This window comes from Atta colombica, unplaced genomic scaffold, assembly GCF_001594045.1.
Source record: "Atta colombica isolate Treedump-2 unplaced genomic scaffold, Acol1.0 scaffold233, whole genome shotgun sequence".
In the NCBI taxonomy this organism is placed as follows: Eukaryota; Metazoa; Arthropoda; class Insecta; order Hymenoptera; family Formicidae; genus Atta; species Atta colombica.
The window spans coordinates 135,495-156,278 of record NW_017259331.1 but is presented as its reverse complement, the minus strand read 5'-3'; the positions used below and the strand labels follow the sequence as shown (position 1 = coordinate 156,278).

At 28.9% G+C, this 20,784-nt stretch overlaps 1 protein-coding gene across 2 annotated transcripts in view; it reads right to left on the bottom strand.

Moving 5' to 3' along the window:
* LOC108688475 (WASH complex subunit FAM21) overlaps positions 1-20,784 on the bottom strand; it is a 36,952-nt gene that overhangs the window by 14,275 nt on the left and 1,893 nt on the right. For both annotated transcript variants that reach the window (XM_018194747.1, XM_018194746.1), the window contains exons 2-9: positions 20,603-20,731; positions 20,340-20,528; positions 20,069-20,226; positions 19,647-20,007; positions 19,114-19,234; positions 18,837-19,025; positions 18,420-18,763; positions 17,774-18,063 (exon numbers count right to left, since the gene is read on the bottom strand). In XM_018194747.1, the coding sequence (XP_018050236.1) occupies positions 17,774-18,063; positions 18,420-18,763; positions 18,837-19,025; positions 19,114-19,234; positions 19,647-20,007; positions 20,069-20,226; positions 20,340-20,528; positions 20,603-20,677 (1,727 nt within the window). In that variant the 5' untranslated portion in view covers positions 20,678-20,731. The remainder of the gene's footprint in view (positions 1-17,773; positions 18,064-18,419; positions 18,764-18,836; positions 19,026-19,113; positions 19,235-19,646; positions 20,008-20,068; positions 20,227-20,339; positions 20,529-20,602; positions 20,732-20,784) is intronic.

Here is a 20,784-nt window from a genome sequence, read left to right as displayed (position 1 = left end):
TCCTCATTATTTCTAGTTCACATTTCCCATAAGAGCACAAAAACCTACTTCCCTTTTGACCCGGTTTTCACATTCACGTAAGTTTCTCCAAAGTCATGTTTAAATGATACCGATGAGCCTAATATTGTTGCGAGTCTCTATGTTTTCTTATCTTCTTGACGTGTAATATCTTACGTGTAATATTACACATTTTGCTTAATATTTGTGTAAAATAAAAGATGAAATTTTTTCCTAAAAATATGGATAAAGAAAAAACGGTATATAAAAATCGTGCTTTTTTATGTATTACCATTTTTTCTTACTAATAACTTTCTAAATAAAAAAATAAGATGAATGCAGTTTGCGTGATTTTGTTGCTGATGTACGTCGGATTGCCTTACTTTGCTACGCAATGTCCAAATCATCAGGTACGTTACATAATTCGCCAACTAGGAAATAATCGTTGAAAAAGAAACATTATATTTCGGAATTTGTATAATTATAAATATGTATAGAACAGTTCAACAAATTAACAAACGCGATTTAGCCTTTGTAATCTGAAAGATTCTTGCTAAATAGAGATTATCACACATATTATATATAATCTCGATATTTCAATGATCTCGAAATTCACTGAACAACTAAAATGAATATTCCGAAATTAATATAATCGTATATAGCTTATGATATTACGAAAATAATTGAATCTTTCGGATTATGTTTTCATATTATAATACTTTCGAACTTAACTCACATAAATATGATTTAGGTAGTTATTTAGGTAGTTAGGTAGTTACCTATATGGAAGCATAATTATACCATCCGGTACATATCATTACATTTATCCATGCAATCGAATTATATTGTAGTTGGAACAGATCTATCGTTTCTAAAACGTAAGTGTAAGTAAATAACGTAATAAATAAACGTAAGTAATAAGTAAATGTAAATAATTATAGGTATATATATATATATTTTTCTTCTGTAAGATTTTAAACATTAAAGAATTAATTTAGAAAAAAACTCAATGATTTTGTGATAAGAGACCCTATAATAAGAGTCATAGCGTTTTTGATTGGCTCGCTAGATTTTGTCAATTTCCGCTTATATTTGAATCATACTGGTTTTAGATACTTGATTATTTACTTGAAAAAATTGTAAAAAATAAATATCGTTCTTCCTGGATTCATCAAAATTTCTACTTATTCATCTCCCTATTGTTGTCGCTTAGACTAGATAAAGAAATACTACCTCTCAATAACGCACAATCGAGTTTACCGAATTCTGCGTTCCCCACTATTCCTGGTTCACACTTCCGCCAGACAAAAAGCAAAAATCGTTAGCAACAAAATCTCTCAAAAGTTGCAAATATATATTCAATAATACATGAGAAATAATATTATTTATTGGATATTTATTATCATGGATAATGCATTATGCTCAATGATGCTGAAGATGATATCATGTTGAAGTGATACAAATGATTTATTTAATCATTTTTGCTCCTTTAATTTCTGCTATCGCCAAGTATGATAATGCACGTTTTGTTTTATTCTTGTTCGTACAGAACAGAAGATGAGATGTTCTAAAAAAATTATGAAGGAGAAAAAAGCGATATATAAAAGTCGGGTGACTTCCTAAACAAAGAAAGTAAAATGAAGAGTTACGTTTGTGGGATCTTGTTCCTGTATATAGGACTGGTACCCTCTACGGAAGCAGTTGTATATGGTATGTTGCATAGCCGCCGACTAGTAAATGAAATTTCACTTTTCCGAGAAACAGTGTTCCAAAAATTGTAAGGAGTAGTTAATCTCGATATTTCAATAACAGATTATTTGATAAGTTTTTTAAACAAATCACACCAATATCAATGTGGTCGCGCGTAACTAATATTTGATAAATATCTCAAAAATAAATGAAATTTTTTGAATTATATGCTTTTCGAATTTTTTCGGATTTTACTCACATATGAATTTAGAATACTGCAGATGGGGACACGGATATACGAAAGCAGGTGGAATCACCGTTCGTCCGTGCATGCACGTGTATTGTAATCCGCAGACTGGTCTAGTTAATTCAGTTAAGTAAGTCAAAACATTAGAATATCATATATCTATCATATGTAAAATAATTTATAAATAATATACAGGTTTGGAAAATGATAAATCTTTCGCATAGAGGTAGAATGAACTAAACTGAGAAGAACACTCTTCTACCATTTTGCAATTTTCGCAATAGTTAACAAGATATTGCCAAAAATTGTTGAAAATTAGTCTTCAATAATTTTTTACTCAAATACTATCAACTTTACAGAAAAACTGCAAGAGACGAAAATTGTTTATTTTCTTCTCATAGAACTCTAGCATTCTTTTCAGAATTTTTTATCAACTTTTTAGTACTGCATTTTCTCATTTTTAACAATATAAGAAAATACAGTATTAAAAAATTCGGAAAAAATTCTTTAGAAATATACACATATATTCTTATTCACAATATTATTATTCTTATTCACAATATAAGAATATTTATTTTAGACCGCATATGTAAGAAACACAATCAATACTAGAAAAATGCCTATTACGGTCGAAGCTGGATCTTCATTGTTTTAAATAATTCAATCTTGAATTATTAATGTACACTATATACCACTTGCATATTGTAGTCTTTTTAGAACTATGCGCCGAATAGTTTTTCCGGACTATAAACGCAATTAAAACTACTTTAGTGACAAGCAATTTAATAATTTGATGCTACCATCAGCAAGCACCATATTATAAAGATGTTAACATGTTAAAATTGTTAATAAATTTATTGCGAAAAATATTACTTCGGTCGGGGACTTGAATATAGATCTCTTGTATTCCGTACGAGCATCCTAAGCCATTAGATCGAGGTTTTAATAATATTCTTCGCAATAATCGGTACAATAATCTTATTCATAAAATATCTTTGCTATCCAATTCACCTTAGCCGGATTATAAGATTTTACGTCGGAAAAACTCAAAGAAAAAATAAATAATAATATTTCATCTTTCAGATAGATATTATTAGATAATGTTTTTTATGTCTAACCTTATAATCGGGAGAAAATCTGTTAGACAATGATCTTCTATTAATCAATTATTTCGGTATTGAATGCAAATGCGATGACAATATGTGATTAAAATATGTTTAGAAACAACAGATTTTTACATTTCAGACTAAGACTTAATTTGTCAAACTTTCAAATTCATAAACAATTAAGAAAAGAACTATATATAGAAACAAAAAAAGTTGATTTCGTATCATTTTTACTCTTTATCTCATTGTCAAATAAAATATATGAAAAATAAGGAAATATGATAGAAAATATTATCATATTATTTCACATTTTCCAAATTTTCTTTTTTTTTCTTCTGATTGATATGATCTAATTACACTAATTTAAATAATCAACAATTATTTCCTATTTCGCAATGGAATCTATATAATTACAATATTCGGTCGTGATTTCAACGCTAATGTAAAGAGATTTTCTGTAAAAATCGTTTTCATAATTTAATTTTTATTCCATTTCTCTTTCCAGATGCCCTATATTAAGGTGTGATCCAGGTGACAATGTTCTTCGCGCACCACCAAATGAAAGCAAAGAATTTCCCGATTGCTGTCCACTAATGTTTTGTGCGACTAACCCAACTAATAATTAAAGATATCTTTAAATCTAAAGGAATAATCCTTTCTCAGCGAAGGAATTCCAATATTATTTTTTTTTTTAATAAATATTCTGGTAATAAAAAATTCGATAGGATTTACGAAATGAAACTTCATCCTAAAATATTATTGTAAGTAAATAAATATTTATAAATATAAATTGTAAATAAATATATCGTTTTTCTTTTGATTCATCAAAAGATTTTACTTATTCACTTGACTATTATTGTTACATTACTCTTTATTTTGCTTCGAGTGAAATCTCATTCCAAAAAAGTGAAAATACTGCCACGATTAAAAAAAAAATATATCACTGTTGAATAAGAGTGGGACATTCTTTTCTTTTTTAACTAATTTTCAATCCAATTTTAATCCAATTTTACTCTCTAAACTTCAAGAAGTTACTTTACGTACGCGTTACTTTTCGTATGATTCGCACAATCGAATTTATCGAATTCTCCGTTTCTCACTATTCCTGCTATATATTTTCGTCGTAAAAATGTAAAAAAATCATTTCCGTTTTGAGCGGTTTGAACTTGTTTATAAAAATGTACATCCATTATAATCTAACGCAGCACTAAAAAAATAAATGTTACTTTCGCCGAATCCGTTTATCCGATCGATTTTTATTGCCTCTTACGATTATTATTTGCTTACCATTCATTTCTTAGAAAAACTATAACGTCCATTGAAGAAAGTGAATAAACGCCATTTGATTCTAAGTTAAAGCCGAATATTTTTATTAAGACGTTCAATTATTAAAGACTGAAAAATGTTCTTCTGTCAGCACACGTTAAGCATATACATAAAAAATATAAAATACTAAATACTAGATATATTTAGTAATAAAATCTTGCAAAAGCATGAATATATAATTAATGATTAATGCATACAAAATAAAACGGGATAAATATAATGATTAGTTATGCATAATGATGCTAAAATGATGTATTCAAGTGATAACAGTGAATTGATTTATTCGATCATACTTGCTCTTTTTATCTTCTCAATCGGAATGTATAATATTGCACGTTTTGCTTTGTGTTTGTTCGTACAGAAAAAAAAGCAAAACGTTTTTCTAAAGAAATCATGGAGAAGGGAAAAGCGATATATAAAAGTCGATTTTTTAAAAATTTATTACCGTCTCTTCTCTCTAGTGACTCTCTAAACAAGAAAGTAAGATGAAGGGTTACATTTATGGAATCTGGTTGCTGATGTACACGGTGCTAGTTCCTCCTACTACGAAAGCAGATCAAGCATATAGTATGTTGCATAACTCGCGAACTAGAAACTAAAAATTCTAAGGAGATAACTTTGATAATTTGATTTCAGATAAGAGATTCTTTGAATTTCTTAGGTTTTTTTAGATGAATATGGTCATATCAATATCAATGTGGCCACGTGTAACTAATATCTAATAAATATCTCGAAAATTATATTCTTTGAATATTTTTATTCATTTAGATTACTGCAAATGGGGATATGAACATCTAACAGTGGGTTATCATACCGTTCGTCCGTGCATGCAGATATATTGTAATGGAGAGAACGGCATAGTTACTTTAAGTCAGTACGTTATAATGTAATATATCATCATATATAAGATAATTTATAAAATATATTCTTATTCATGAAATATCTACGCTATCCAGTGCAGCTGTATAGCTAGATATAAGATTTCGTGTCCCGGCGAAATTAAAAAAAAAAAAAAAATATTTCAATTTTCACGCATAAAATTATTAGATAATATTTTTGATGTCTAATCTCGTAATTTCAAGAAAAGCTTACGCTTCTATTAATCAATTACTTCGATCTTTGCTTTAATACAAACGCGATGATAATATTATGTGATTGGTCATTCCAATTATATATTAATGAATGAAAAATATATTTAAAAAGCATAAAACAATAGATTTTTACATTTCATGGTAAAACTTAAATTGCCAAACTTTTAAATTAATAAACAATTATAAGAAGAGAAATATTTATAGAAATAAACAAAATTTGTTTCATATCATTTTTATTTCTCAGAGAAAATATATGGAAAATAAGAAAATGATAGAAAATATTGTCATATTATCATATTATTTCATATTTCCAATTTTCTCTTTTATTTCTTCTGACTGATATGTTTTAATGTCTAAATAATCAATAATATTCTTTATTTCACAATGAGATTTATATAATTATAATACTCGTTGTGATTTCAATGTTAATGTAAAAAGATTTTCTGTAAAACTCGTTTTCATAATCTAATTTTATTTTGTTTGTTTCCAGATGCCCTACATTAATTTGTGATCCAGATGAAACTGTTTTTTGGATACCACAGGATGAAAGTAAAAAGTATCCAGATTGCTGTCCACAACCGCTTTGTGCGAATACGTATCCGACTAGAATATACTCTGACAATTAGATCTAAAAAAAATAACCCTTTCTCAGCAAAGAAAACTTTCACATAATAGTTATAAAATAAACAAAATAAATAAAGATTAGAAAGACTGATTATTTATTTTCTAGATTTTTATTGTTTTCTAAAAAAAATATATTTCACCGATCGGTTTCTATTCCGATCTATTTCTAAATTGTTCTATAAATTGTTTTGATCAAATCATTCACAACTTACACTCTTACGTGCTGGTCGTCATTCTTTGATAACTATTAAATGAGAATAAACTTACAATGGGAGAATCAACAATTGACAATAGGCAAAACATTCGGCCCTACTGAAGAAATGCTTGCATGCATTAGACCAATCATTTTTTCACCATTCATCAGTATTTATGATCGTTATGCGGTAATGCGTAATAGGCAAGGCAAATGACGAATGTTTGAGTCATCAATTCAACAACATAAGTATTCAAGATGTATGTGGAAAAGACAGCCATGTGTCATATCCACATTTACAAAAAAAGAAATCTGAATAAATTTTTCCTTCTTTTCTTTTTAATCATACATTTCTCGCATGGTTTTTTAAACGTAATTATTCGCGAAAAGTATTTCTGACATCCTAATATTATATTTCAGTTTTCACTTGTTCTCTTTTTAATAATTTACAATTTAAAAAAAAGATTAATAATATCCAGTACATTCTTTAGACACAAGAATAAAATATTTATTATAAAATAATTTATGCTCTATATATATATAATATATAAAAATAGCATTCATACATTTACAAATATATATAAGTATGTATAAGGCCGAAGTGTCCTCGACATGTTGAATCGTGCATCACCGAAAACATTTTTAATTGAGAACTGTAACTTAACAGCTCGAGAATCATTCAATGTAAATAGTTAACGTCTATTTTAATAGACTATTGCTGCGATATATACATTCAGTATTCGATATTAAAATAAATTTAACATCCTTATACAAAATCGTAAATCTTGTTCAAATCTTGTTCAATTATTAAAGATCGAAAAATGTCCTTTTATCAAATCATATACACAAAAAATACAGAGCACTGGATGCTAAATTTAATAACAAAATCACATAAATGTTGCAAAAATATAATGAATGATTAATATACATGCAAAATAAACTGAGATAAGTGTAATATGTTGAATGATGATAAAGATACGGTCGTGTTTGAATGATACCGGTGAGCCTAATGTTGATGCGATCCTTCCAGTTTTTTTTATCTTTTTATTATCTCTACGTGTGATATCGCACATTTTGTCTGTACAGAAGACGAGATTTTTTCTAGAGATATCATGAATAAAGGAAAAACGGGATATAAAAATCGTGCTTTTTCATTTATTATCGTCTCTTCTTGTTAGCGATTTCCTAAATAAGAAAATAAGAAATGAAGAATTACGTTTGCGCGATCTTGTTACTGATGTATGTTGGATTTCCTTACGCTGCTACGCAAGCAATAAAAACATTAGGTACGTTATACAATTCGTCAACTACGAGATAATGTTAAAGAAAGACATTGTTAGGTCCAAAATTTGTATAATTATAAATATGTGTAAAACAGGTCAGCGAATTTACAAACGACGTGATTTAGCTAGTGGAACTCTTTCTCGAAAGATTCTTGCTCAGATATTATTCTATTTGTGAATATTATTCTATTTCTTCACAGATACTATCACTTGTACATTGTATACAATCTCGATTTCAATGATAAATTTGTAAACTATGAATTTGTAAATTATGAATATTTCAAAATCTGTACAAATATAAATCATGCTTTCATATTATAAAACTTTCCATCTTAACTCACATAAATATGTATTTAGATGGCTGCCTATATAAAGACAAACTTATAAAATTCGGTACATCCCAAATTTTTTATCCATGCGTCGAAGTATTTTGTAATTGGGATGAACGTATCATTATTACAAAGTAAGTAAAATTATTTATATAATATATATATTTAGTATATATTCATATTTTTATAAATATTATTATAAATATTTTCGCTATCTAGAGTCTATGCTTCTGAATATAAGACTTCTCAGAAAAAAATTAAAAGAATAAAAAATATTATCAAATTTGTCTTTCACGCATGTATAAATTAGATATATTATAATATAATAGTTTTTGATAATTTAATATTCTCGGAAAAACTGGTTGCTATATCGTTTCTTAATAACCGATTATTTCGATTCTTGCATTAATGCAAATAAAAAACATATAAAAAAAAACAATAATTATACATATGATTAGTCAGTTTTTAAATCAACGAAGGAAAATTAAGCTCAAAAAGCAAAAAATTAATTTTTCATATCATGTTGAAATTTAAATTGCCTTTCAAATATGTAAATGTCAAGAACTATTTACGGAAAGTTGAAAGTTAAAACAACTAATTTCGTATAACTTTTATACTACATTTCAAAGAAAATACAAGGAATATAAAAAAGAATGTAACAGAAAATCTCGTATCGTTCCACATTTCTAAGTATCTCTTTTCTTTCTTTTCTGTGAATAATAAAATCACTCTATATTCTATAATAGAACCAGTATAATTTTAACATTTTGTCGCGTTTCAAATGATCATCGCTAAAATGATTATCAATCAAATCTTTCATAAATTAATTTGATTTCTTGCCAAGTGCCCTAATCATGCCTATTATAATTCACCTGATTGGTTTCAGAACCTGCGATTCAAATTTCCAAAAAATATCCATAATTCTATGAATGACCGGTTTGTCAGGAAGCATAGAAAGGAACCCGATGATTGAAGCAATCATTTCACCTTCTTTTATTCTAGAAATCGAATGTAATATTGGCTAATATAATATCTATTAAAAGATAATGATTAATTATTTATTTTGAATATTAAAGAAACTGTTGTTCAATACTTAATAAATAATTAATCACTATACAAAAAATATCATTATATTGTTTTAAAAAAAGTGATTACTCAATTTACCTTCTTCCCTTTAAGTAACGATTTTTTTAAACAAAGAACGTTTTCTCATATTATTGGTTGCGTTTTGTTAGTCCAACGCGACTATTATATACTCAAAAAAAATTTATTTTTAAGAAATATGATAAAATTAATCAAAAAAGTGACTTCATATAACAAACAAATTCAATATGTTTTAGCTTAATAATTTTGCTTGAAATACTAAATCTGCCATTCAATACTACCATTCAAAATATATTTTGAATAAATTTAATGCTTATGATCAATTCATGATAGAAAACGGACATATGAATTTAAAAAACAAGTAATTATTGCTTCCATACAGTATTGTATTTTTCTGTATGTATCTTTCAATAATAAATTTCTCTAAGGCATAGCTGGGATTTGCATAATAGGACATTATGTTTCTGACAAAATTATAATAAATAAATATCGTTTTTCCTATGGTCTCATCAAAATCTCTATATATTCATTTGGCTATTATTGTCTTAAGACTGGATAAAGAATCGCTATCTCTCGTACAATAATGCGCAATCGAGTTTATCGAATTCTCCATTCCTTACTATTATTAGTTCACTTTTATCGGAAAGCACAAAAACCGTTTCCTCTTGAACGATTTTGATTGTAAAAAAATCTTCTATAGAATCCAGCGCGATATATTAAACAAGTAAACCACTTTCGCCCGGTCACCTGATCGATTTTTACTCTCCTATGATTTTTGCTTGCTTAGCATTTATTTCTCGAAGTCAATGGAAAATTGATATCTTTCGAAGAAAGCAAATAAATGCCGCTTTGACATACGAATTAACAGAAGCATGATCTGCGCTGTTCACATTTTCTATTTACTTTCAATTCTTTCGAAATTCGAATAATAATCCTTAATAAAAACTTTGTGCAATCTGTTTGCAAACAAAAATTTGCAAACAGATTGCAACTATATATATTTTTTTCATTTACATAACTTAAGGGTACATATTATGGAATTATTTGGAATGGATTCAAACAAAAATTAACCGAAGTTATTGTCTTCATATCTTCTAGGGAAAATAGAATAATTCCGATCGGAATCTATTCTAAACAATTTTCCATAAATCTTCTCTATTCAAATCTCAGTTACAGTTCTTATATGTCATCATTTTTTTAGAAAGATTAAATGATCATAATCGGAGAGTGAACAACCAGCGAGAGGCAACACATTCAGCTGTACTGAAGAAAAACTTGTATTTTGAACTATCCAAGATATTTATGCATCGTTGTGCTGTAGCGCATATTGGACGAGGCGAATGACTAATGTATAAGTCATCGATTCAAAGACACCATAAATATTCACGTTTGAGAAAGAGAACGATTGTATTCGCGATTATGAAAAAAGGAATCCAAAGAGAATTCTCCTTCTCTTTTCTTTTTAAACCTTCATTATTTGCGTAGTTTTTTTTTAATGTAATTATTATAAATAGCGTAGGATATTTTGACCGTTTCAATATTATATTTAAAATTTTATTGCTTTCTTTGATGACTTGCAGTTAAATAAAGATTGATAATATTCTGCGAATTCTTTAAGCATAAGCACAAAAAATATTTTTAATTGTAAAACAATTCACGCAAAATATAACAACATGTATAAACAATATTCAACAAATAAATACATTGTATAAAGCCGGACTATCCTCGATGAGTAAGTAATGAAGAATTAATGCGCTAAGTTCTTCCACTAGATGGAATATACATAAAAAATTCAGAGCATTAGATGCTAAATTCAGTAACAAAATCACACAACTCACAAATATATAAGTACATTATGTTCAATGATGATAAAGGTATACAATCGAATTTAAATGATATCGGTGAGCTTAATGTTGATCCTTCCAGCTCTTTTTATCTTTTTGCTGTAGCTATGTGTGATATCGCACATTTTGTCTTTAGAAGACGAGATATTTTCCCAAAGATATGAATAAAAGAAAAATGACATATAAAAATGCTTTTTTATTTATTATTGTGCTTCTTGCTAATGACTTCCTAAATAAGAAAGTAAGATGAAGCATTATGTTTGCGCAATCTTGTTGCTGATGTGCGTCGGATTGTCTTATTCTATTATGCAAGTACGCGCGCGCGCATAAAAATAGGCATGTAAATATATGCAAAAAAAACAATATATATCACGTATGATTAATCATTTTTTAAATTATAAATCATCAAAGGAAAAATAAGCTGAAAAAATAAGAAATTGATTTTTTTCCACATCATGTTGAAGCTTAAATTACCAAACTTTAAATATGTAGATATATGTAAATGTCAAGAATAGAACGATTTACGGAAAATTCAAAAAACAAATTTCATAACTTTTATATCGTATCTCAGAAAAAATACACGGGATAAAAAAGTGTAACAGAAAATCTCGTACCGTTTCACATTTCTGAATATCTCTTTTCTTTCTTTTTTGACTTACGTCCTGAATAATTAAAAGCACTTTATATTCTGCAACGAAACAAGTATAAACAATGACATTCTGTGATTTCAATTCTGATATATAAAGATTATCATTAAAATTTTTCATGATTCAATTTTATTTTTTTCCAGGTGTCTTCAGCATGCCTATTGTGAGTCACCTTATCAATTGATTAGTATCTGCGGATTACAAGAGGAGATATCCATATTGTTGTGAACAATTGGTTTGTCAAAAACCATAAGGAGGAACCCGATGATTAAAGCAATCATTTTTCACTGTTCGTTCTCTATTATTCCAAAAATCGAGTGTAATATTGGTCAATATCTATTGAATCTAATATCTATTGAAAGATAGTGATTAACTATTTACTTTCAATATTAAAAGAACTGTTGTTCAGTACTTAATAAATAATTAATCACTATATACACAGAAAAATATTAAGCTAAAATATTATTAAAAAAAAGTAATTACTCAATTTATCTTGTTCCCTTTAAATAACAGTTTTTTTTAATAAAGAATTTTTTATCGGTAGTAATCTTACAATATTTATTAATTATTTATTACAATTAAATAAATTTGAAAACGCTCGTTATCATATTATTCAAAACAAGAATTTATTTATTTTTTGAAGAATATGATAAAATTATTCTAAAAAGTGACTTCACATAATAAACAAATCAAATATATTTCAGCTTAATAACTTTGATTGAAGTATTAAACTTATTACAATTCAAAATATATATTTTGAATAAATTGCTTATTATAAATTTATGATAGATTTGCGGATATGTGAACTTTGGAAACAAGTAATAATTACTTGCGTACAGCATATATTTTTCTGTGTGTAGCTTTCAATAATATTATATCAATAATATAAAATTTTTATAAGGCATAGCTGGTATTTGCAATGGGGCATTATGAACCTGGAAAAATTGTAATAAATAAATATCGTTTCTCAATAGATTCAACAAAATCTCTACTTATTTATTTGCCTATTATTGCTGACTTAAGATTCGATAAAGAATCGTTACCTCGTACAATAATGCGCCGTCTATCGGATTCTCCATTCCCCACTATTACTACTTCCCCATTACTACTTTCATACTTCTGTTGAACGAAAGCACAAAAACTGTATCATTCTTGAGCGGTCTTGAGTGCAAAAAAGTCTCCTGCACAATCTGGCACGATATTAAATGAATAAACATCATTTATACACAATTTTTGTTACCTGATCGATTTTCATTCCCCTATGATGTTTAGCTGATAGATGTTTTGCTTAGCAATTATTTCTCGAAGTCAATGAAAAATTAGTATCTTTCGAAGAAAGCGAATAAACGCTGTTTTGATAAACAAATTAATAGAAGCATAATCTGCACCGTTCACGTTTTCTATTTGCTTTCCATTCTTTCAAAGAATTCTTTCGAAGAATAGTAATCTCTGATAAAAAAACTTTGTACGCAAAAATTTGCAAATAGATTGCAACTACATATTCTTTTTCATTTAAATAACTTGTGGACGTATTACGGAATTATTTGGAATGGATTCAAATTAATCGAAGTTATTGTCTATATTTCTGATATATTTTCTATGGAAAATTAAATAATTCTGATCGAATCCGTTTTAAACAATTTCATAAATCATGCTCTCGTCAAATCACTTACAGTTCTTGTGCTAGTTACAATTTTTTGATAACGATTTTTTGATTAAATGAATAAATCATTTCATAATGGGAGAGTCAATAACGGTGACAGGTAACATTCAGCTGTTCTGAAGAGAAACTTGTATGTATTTTAGACTGATATTCACGTCGTTGTGCGATAACGCGTAGTGAATGAGGCGAATGACTAATGTATGGGTCATTGAGTCAAAGACACCATAAGTATTCAACACGCAAATGGGAAAGAAAACGATGCGGCGGTATGTATCTATGATTATGGAAAAAGGGAATAATCAAATAGATTTATTTCTTTCCTTCTTTTTAAATCTCCATTATTCATATGACTTGTTTAAGTCCTCGCGTAGGATTTGTTTTAAATATATACAAACAATATATTTAAAATTTCAAAGCTCTTTGATTTTCAATTAAATAAAGATTAACAATATTCTACACATATGTACAAAAAAAATGTTTTTAATTGTTAAACAATTTATGCAAAATATAATAATATGTATAAATAGCATTCAACAAATAGGTATGTATATTGTAATGTACATACAAGCAACTGTCCTCGACAAGTGTGAGGAATGAAAGAGTTAATGTGCAAAGTTCTTTTACCAAGTAGAGTATACGTGAAAAATACAGAGCACTAGCTACCAAATTTAGCAACAAAATCTCAAAAGTCGCAAATATATATTTAAAAATTAATACAGAAGTAATATAGGATAGTGCATTATGTTCAATGATGCTGAAGGTGACATCGTATTAAAAATGATACGATCGAATAAGCTTATTTGATCATCTTTGCTCCTTTAATTCACTTTTCGCTATCGCTGATAATGCACGTTTTGTTTTATGTTTGTTCATATAGAACAAATATTCTCTTAATCCTCAAGAAATCATGGAGGAGGAAAAAGCGATATATGTGTATATATGTCAGGTTTTTTATTTATTATCATCTTTTGTCCCTGGTGACTTCCTAAGCAAGAAAGTAAAATGAAGAGTTACTTTTGTGGGATCTTGTTACTAATGTACTGGCTGAATATTGTTACTACAAGAGAATATGAAATTGTATATGGTACGTTGCATAACACCGGCTAGAGAGTAAAATTTCACTCTTCAGAGAAACAAATTATTCTAAAAATTTTACAGAGTAAACAATCTCGATGTTTCAATAACAGATTCTTTGATAAGTTTTTAGATTACATTATACATGTATATGATTACATTAATACCAATGTTGCCGCTTATAGTTAATATCTGATAAATATTTTGAAAATAAGTGAAATTTTTCGGATTATACTCTTCGAATTTTTTCGGATTTTACTCACATAGACATGTATTTAGAATATTGCAAATGGAACAATCAATTTGTGCCAGTGGGTTTTCACAATGATTCTTCGTGCAGACAGGTGTATTGTAGTACAGGGAACGGTCTAATTTATTTGGTTACGTAAGTCTTAAAACGTTATAATATCATATATTTCATATATAAAATAATTTACAAAATACATATATTCTTATTCATAAAATATCTTCGTTATCCGTGCAGCTATATTCAGTTGGATATAAGATCTCAGAAAAATTCAAAGAAAAAATATTTCATCTTTCAGATACATAGTTGTATTTAAATAATATTTTTCATACCTAATTTTGTAAATCTCGAAAAAAATTATTACACAATGATCCTGTATCGATTATTTCGGTATTCGGTATTATATTATTTTTTTAATGCAAATGCGATAGCAATATGTGATTACAGTCATTTAAATTATATATATTAATAAATGAAAAATATATATATTTAAAAAGTATGAAATAATAGATCTTTACATTTGATACTCAAATTTAATTTGTCAAACTTTCAAATTTGTAAACAATTATAAGAGGAGAACTATTTATAAGATATTAAGTAAAAAAAAATTCGTTTCATATCATTTTTACTTTATATCTCACAAAAAATATATGGAGAATAACAAATTGTAATAGAAAATATTATCGTATTATTTCACATTTTCATATTATTTCAAATTTTTCTTTTTTTTTCTTCTGACTGATCTTCTTGATCTGACTCTAAATAATCAACTATTACCTACTTCACAATGAGACCCACACAATATTCTGGCATGATTTCAATGCTAAGATAAAAAGATTTTCTGTAAAACTCTTGTTCATCTATTTTTATTCCATTTTTATTTTTTTCCAGATGTCCTAAATTAACTTGTGATGCAGGTTTTATGATTAGAGAAATAACAAGAATAGATGAAACCAAAAATTTTCCTGAATGCTGTCCACGAGCGGCTTGTATGAGTATGAATCCGATTAGACCAAGTTAGAAAATTCTCTTAGATCTAAAGGAATAATCCTTTCTTAACGCGAAAACAGCTTCCATACAATAGTTAATGTCAAATAAACATTCCACTAGTAATGAAAAATTTGATAGAATTAGCGGAATGGAACATGTTTTATTCTAAAATATTGTTATAAATAAATATCGTTTCTTCATCGAAAGATTCTACTTATTATTCACCTACTCACTTGTTGTCACCTTACTTTTTAAATTTTTTGGAGTGAAATCTCACTCCAAAGAGTGAAAATACTGTTACTGTTGAAAACGAGTGAAAATATTTGCACTCTAAATAAGAGAGACAGATTTTCACTTTTTTGGACTAGATTTTACTCCAAAAAATTTAGAGAGTAAGACTAGATAAAGAATGATATTTTTCATACAATAACGCGCAATCGAATTTATCAGATTCTCCGTTCTTCACTGTATCTGCTTTATACTTTCGTCGCACGAAAGCACAAAAACCATATCCGTCACAAAAATCATATCTTGAACAGAAATTTCCGTATGGATTTTAAATTTGAAGAAATAATCCTTTTTCAGCGAAGAAAACTTCTAACAGTTGTAAGATATACATTTTATTACTAATAAAAAATTTGGTTTTATTACTAATTTTTATTACTAATAAAGAATTCGTATAACGAGACATGTTTTATCTTCACTATTGTTGTAAATAAATATTATTTTCTTTAATTCATAAAAATGCTGTACTTATTTACTTGCCTACTGTTGCCTTAGAACCGGATAAAAAAATGACACTATTTCATAACTTGCAACCGAGTTTATCGGATTCCTCCTCACTATTCCTGGTTCATACTTCCGTCGTACAAAAGTACTAAAACCATTTCCATCTTGAATGGTCTTCACTTGCTTATATAAATATAGTATCTCCAATCCTGCGCAATATTAAATGATTAAATGCCACTTTCACTTGAATTTGTTCACTTGATTTTCACTGTTTTACGATCCTTCTTTGCTCATTATTCATTTCTTGGAGTCAGCGAAAAACTGCTGTTTCTTCGAAAAAAGCGAATAAACGTCACTTTAGTATGAATTAATCGGAGCATAACTGTGCCGCTCGCATTTTTTACTTGCCCTCTATTCATTGAAGTTTGAAGTATAGTCGAAATCAAATAGAAATATTCAACATGAATATATTTAAACTCAATTAAAAAATTCATCCTGAATAGACATCATATCGAATATATCGAATAATGATTGTATTATATATTCAATATGCCTATTCATTCAGGATAAATATAAATAATTTTTGCACTGATAAATATATTCATAATAAATTTTTCTGTTTAATATCGACAACTCTAGTTTGGAAAACAATCTGCAATCCCAATAAAATTCTGATGCACAATAGTTTGTAAGCAACTGAATATTCTTCTTTTTTTTCTTTTTAATCTTCAGATCGAATCACTTACAGAGTTCTCGTGTGTTGGTCGTTATTTCTTTATGACGGCAATCAAACGACTAAAGAGTGATGAGAGAATCAACAATTATAGGCGATAGGCAACACATTCGACTGTACTGAAGAGAAGCTCGCCTTGGACTAGCTATGATATTTACGTCGTTGTGCAGTAAGGCGTGTATTGCGGCAAGGCGAATGATTAATGTTTGAGTTCAATGGCATCAAAAGTATGGCACGCGTGTATTAAAACAGAGCGATGCGCCAATACGTATTCGCATTTAAAATAAGGACTGATAGTTCCCCTTTTTCTTTTCAACGTGCGTCTATCTCTCTCAATAATTTCGTGACGCAATTAGCTCTAGCGCAAAGAAACAACGCAGCGACTCTTATTTGCATTCTGAATGCAATATTAGCTCATCCAATGAGCGAGTACACTACGCTGCTTCTCTTTGTTTATATGCTGACCTCGAGAAATGTTGATATTGTGTCATCGGATACATTTTCACTCACAGAGTGTAACTTAAAACCTGAGGGTCATTTAATTTAAGCAGTTAACGTCTTCTTTAATGCTCGCGATTGATATTATCTTATACATTCAGTATTCAAGTAAATTAAATATTTTTATAAAAAATCGAAAAGATTGCAAATATCATATTGTTTTAAAATACATGATGCACGCTATTGAAGAAATATTATGAAAATTAAATTCGAAATTAAAAAAACAGCATATTTGTTCAGTATAATCGTAACAACTGGGATATGTATCTATTCTATTATAAAAACGCTCTAGAGAAGGGAGAGAGAGAAAAAATTTTAAAAATTTAAATTAACAAAAGAGAATTATTAATACGACTTACGATAAACCGGATCCGGTTGTGATGTCGATACTGGGCGGTTGCATCGATACTCCGCTGCTGGTGTTGCTCCCAATTGCGGATAAATTCTCCGCGGGATTTTGCGAACTGTGATTCGTGGTCGTGGATGCTGACTCAACGTTGCTTCTCGTCGCGCTATCAAAGTTTCCTGGCGCGTCGCTATCGGATGATTCGGACGACTCTTGTCGTCGCTGCATTATCCGACTCGATAGTTTGCTCTCAATGTCTGATGCCAAAACATTGCCGAGTATCCACTCGCCTCCAATAGGTTTCTGCAATTTTTATTTTAATATTACTCTTCGTTCGCTATGAAGCATATTTTCAGAAAAACAGATTTTATTCTTAATATTAACAGAATGCCATAATTATAATTATAATAAATCATAGGAATTAAATATTATTTTTTTTCTTCATATAATTTAAACTTTTCTTCTCATAAAAAAAATCAGTGTAATAATTAAAAATATTTATATTATTAAATTGAAATATTCACGCAAAAAAGTAATACTAAGAATCATATACTTAAGTAAAATTAAATTAACAGTAATATACATTCACAAGAACAGACATTCTGATTGAACATTCGTCAAATATAAAAAATAAAGTATAAAAAATTATCCCGTCTTACCTTTTTACTTGATTCTTGAGTCGTATTCGATGGCGCATTCGCAGGTTGGTGAGATTGCTTTTTGGAGTTACCAAACAGATCTGCGTCATCGTTCTCATCGTCACTAAATAAGCTCGTGGTGTTAACGATATTAGATTCCGGTGTGCTTGTGGCGATTTTACCGGGAGCAATAACGTCTAAAAATTTCTTCGGCAGATCCTCCATGTTCGCGGGATAAGCGTTATCGCTCGCGACAGGTTCCTTCGGGCGTTTTTTGACGTTTTTCGACGAGAAAATGTCATCTGAGTCTTCTTCCGAATCAGCATCGGCAAATAGATCGTCTATTGCTGACTTTGGCTTTGTTGCTAAAAAAATGTGGTTGAATTAAAGAAGATAAATGTATCTATTGTAAAACGACAATGATGTAAGAATACTTACAAATTATACTAATCGGCGGCGGCACGTCGATACTGGCTGGTATAATATTATTATTTTTGTAAGATTTGATTGGCTTTTCCTTCCACAGATTGGCAGATACTTGATCGTCAAAGAGATCTTTTTTACTGCTAAATAGATTGTCAGAACCGTTGAACACACCTTCATCCTTCTCGGACGCAAACAGATCATCTGAAAGTTAACAATCAATTAACTTCGAGAATATTTTGTTTACAATTTTATTGTTTATATTTTTGCAACAAAGGTATTAACTGTATACCTTTAAATCGATTAATCGATGATTCACTGATTTCATCTACTGCGACAGGTTTTTGTACTTGGCGAACGGTGCCTAATCGTTTGGCTAATTCCTCTGCAAAATTCGGTGTCGTTTCATTTGACTGCAAACAAAAAAAAAAGAGAAAATTGTTTCATCTTTAAAATATAAAAATCATCAAATCTCGATATCAAAATCTCTATTCTGTATTCTTAACTCCTTCAGACCAGCATACATTGTAATGTACAAATTTGAAAACATTATCTGTTGAAATTCTGTTGACATCATCTAAGATCTGATGTACATAATAATGTATATGTTGGAAAAATACTTAAAATTTTGAAAAAATTAATTGTTTAGTATAAATTATTTATTTAAATATGCATGAACTGAATTTTAAAAAATTGTTTTAATATAATTCTATCTCTCTAATCAGATCTGAAAGGGTATCAGTGTCGTATTGGCATATACAATTGACTATCGTTAAAAATTACACAACAGGAACTCGACTATCAAATAATAAAAGAGATTTATACCTTCGATACATTATTAGGTGTGGCAGACTCTGAAGCGGAATTTATATTATTCTGAGATGTAATATCCGTTTTATTATTCTCGTACGATATGTTATTGCTGTGATCATTATAATTATCTGAATCGCTAGAGGACGACGACAATCTCGCTATATTTATCTCCGGATTGTGTCGACTGTTAAACACTTTCCGCACATCGGTATCCTCCTTTTCACTTTCCGATTCATCTCTCTCTTCGTCGGCTTGTTCAGATTCGCTACTGCTACTCTCCAAACCTATCTTATTCGATGCTATCCATTTATCGGAACCGATAACATATGGTAAGGGCCGATCTTGATATGGATCATTAGGTCCCACAATAACACTGTAAATCAACTGAATTTTAGCACAAAGCAAATATTATGAATAAGAATAAAGACACTAACCTGAATACTACCGCACCTCCTTCATCTTCTTCTTCGCTATCGCTGCAAGCTACATCCATTACTTTGTACTTTTCATCCATTATACTTAAACCTTGCTTAACACTCTCGCTTATGCTGGCCAAGAGATTCTCTGGCGTGGACTCTTGAATTTTCGCATTCTGAAAAAAGAATACAAAAATTCATTTCACCCAAATATGAAAAGACATAGATTTCCCAAAAATATTTATTCAAAATATTGTATATTGAAATATAAATATGAATTCTTACTTACTTCTTGCTTCTCATCCAAATTCTCCTTAATCTCTATGTCATCCTCCTGCACTCGGCTCTCGATGAACTGAGTATTGGCCAAAGCCAGAGACGTATTAGTAACATTATCCACTAGTATCCCTGTTTCTTTTAATTGTGTCGTCAACGTGTCCAGAGCAGCTTGAGTCTTGTTAGCTTTAGACACTAGATTCTAAAATTTTACACAAAATCAATGCAAGGCACCGTTGAATATAAACGTCAGCAAGGCAAAGTAATAAATTATACTTCAGAAAATTGCTGAAGATGTTTAAGAAGTCCAACATCACCCGCCAAACTCCACTCCCTTCTCTTCTTTCTCATCTCTTCAGTAGTCCATGGATGATCCCATGATTTATCTATACCATCTGACACATCCTTCCATATAAAATAAAATAATTGATTTAAAAATAATATTGCTTACTGTTGCA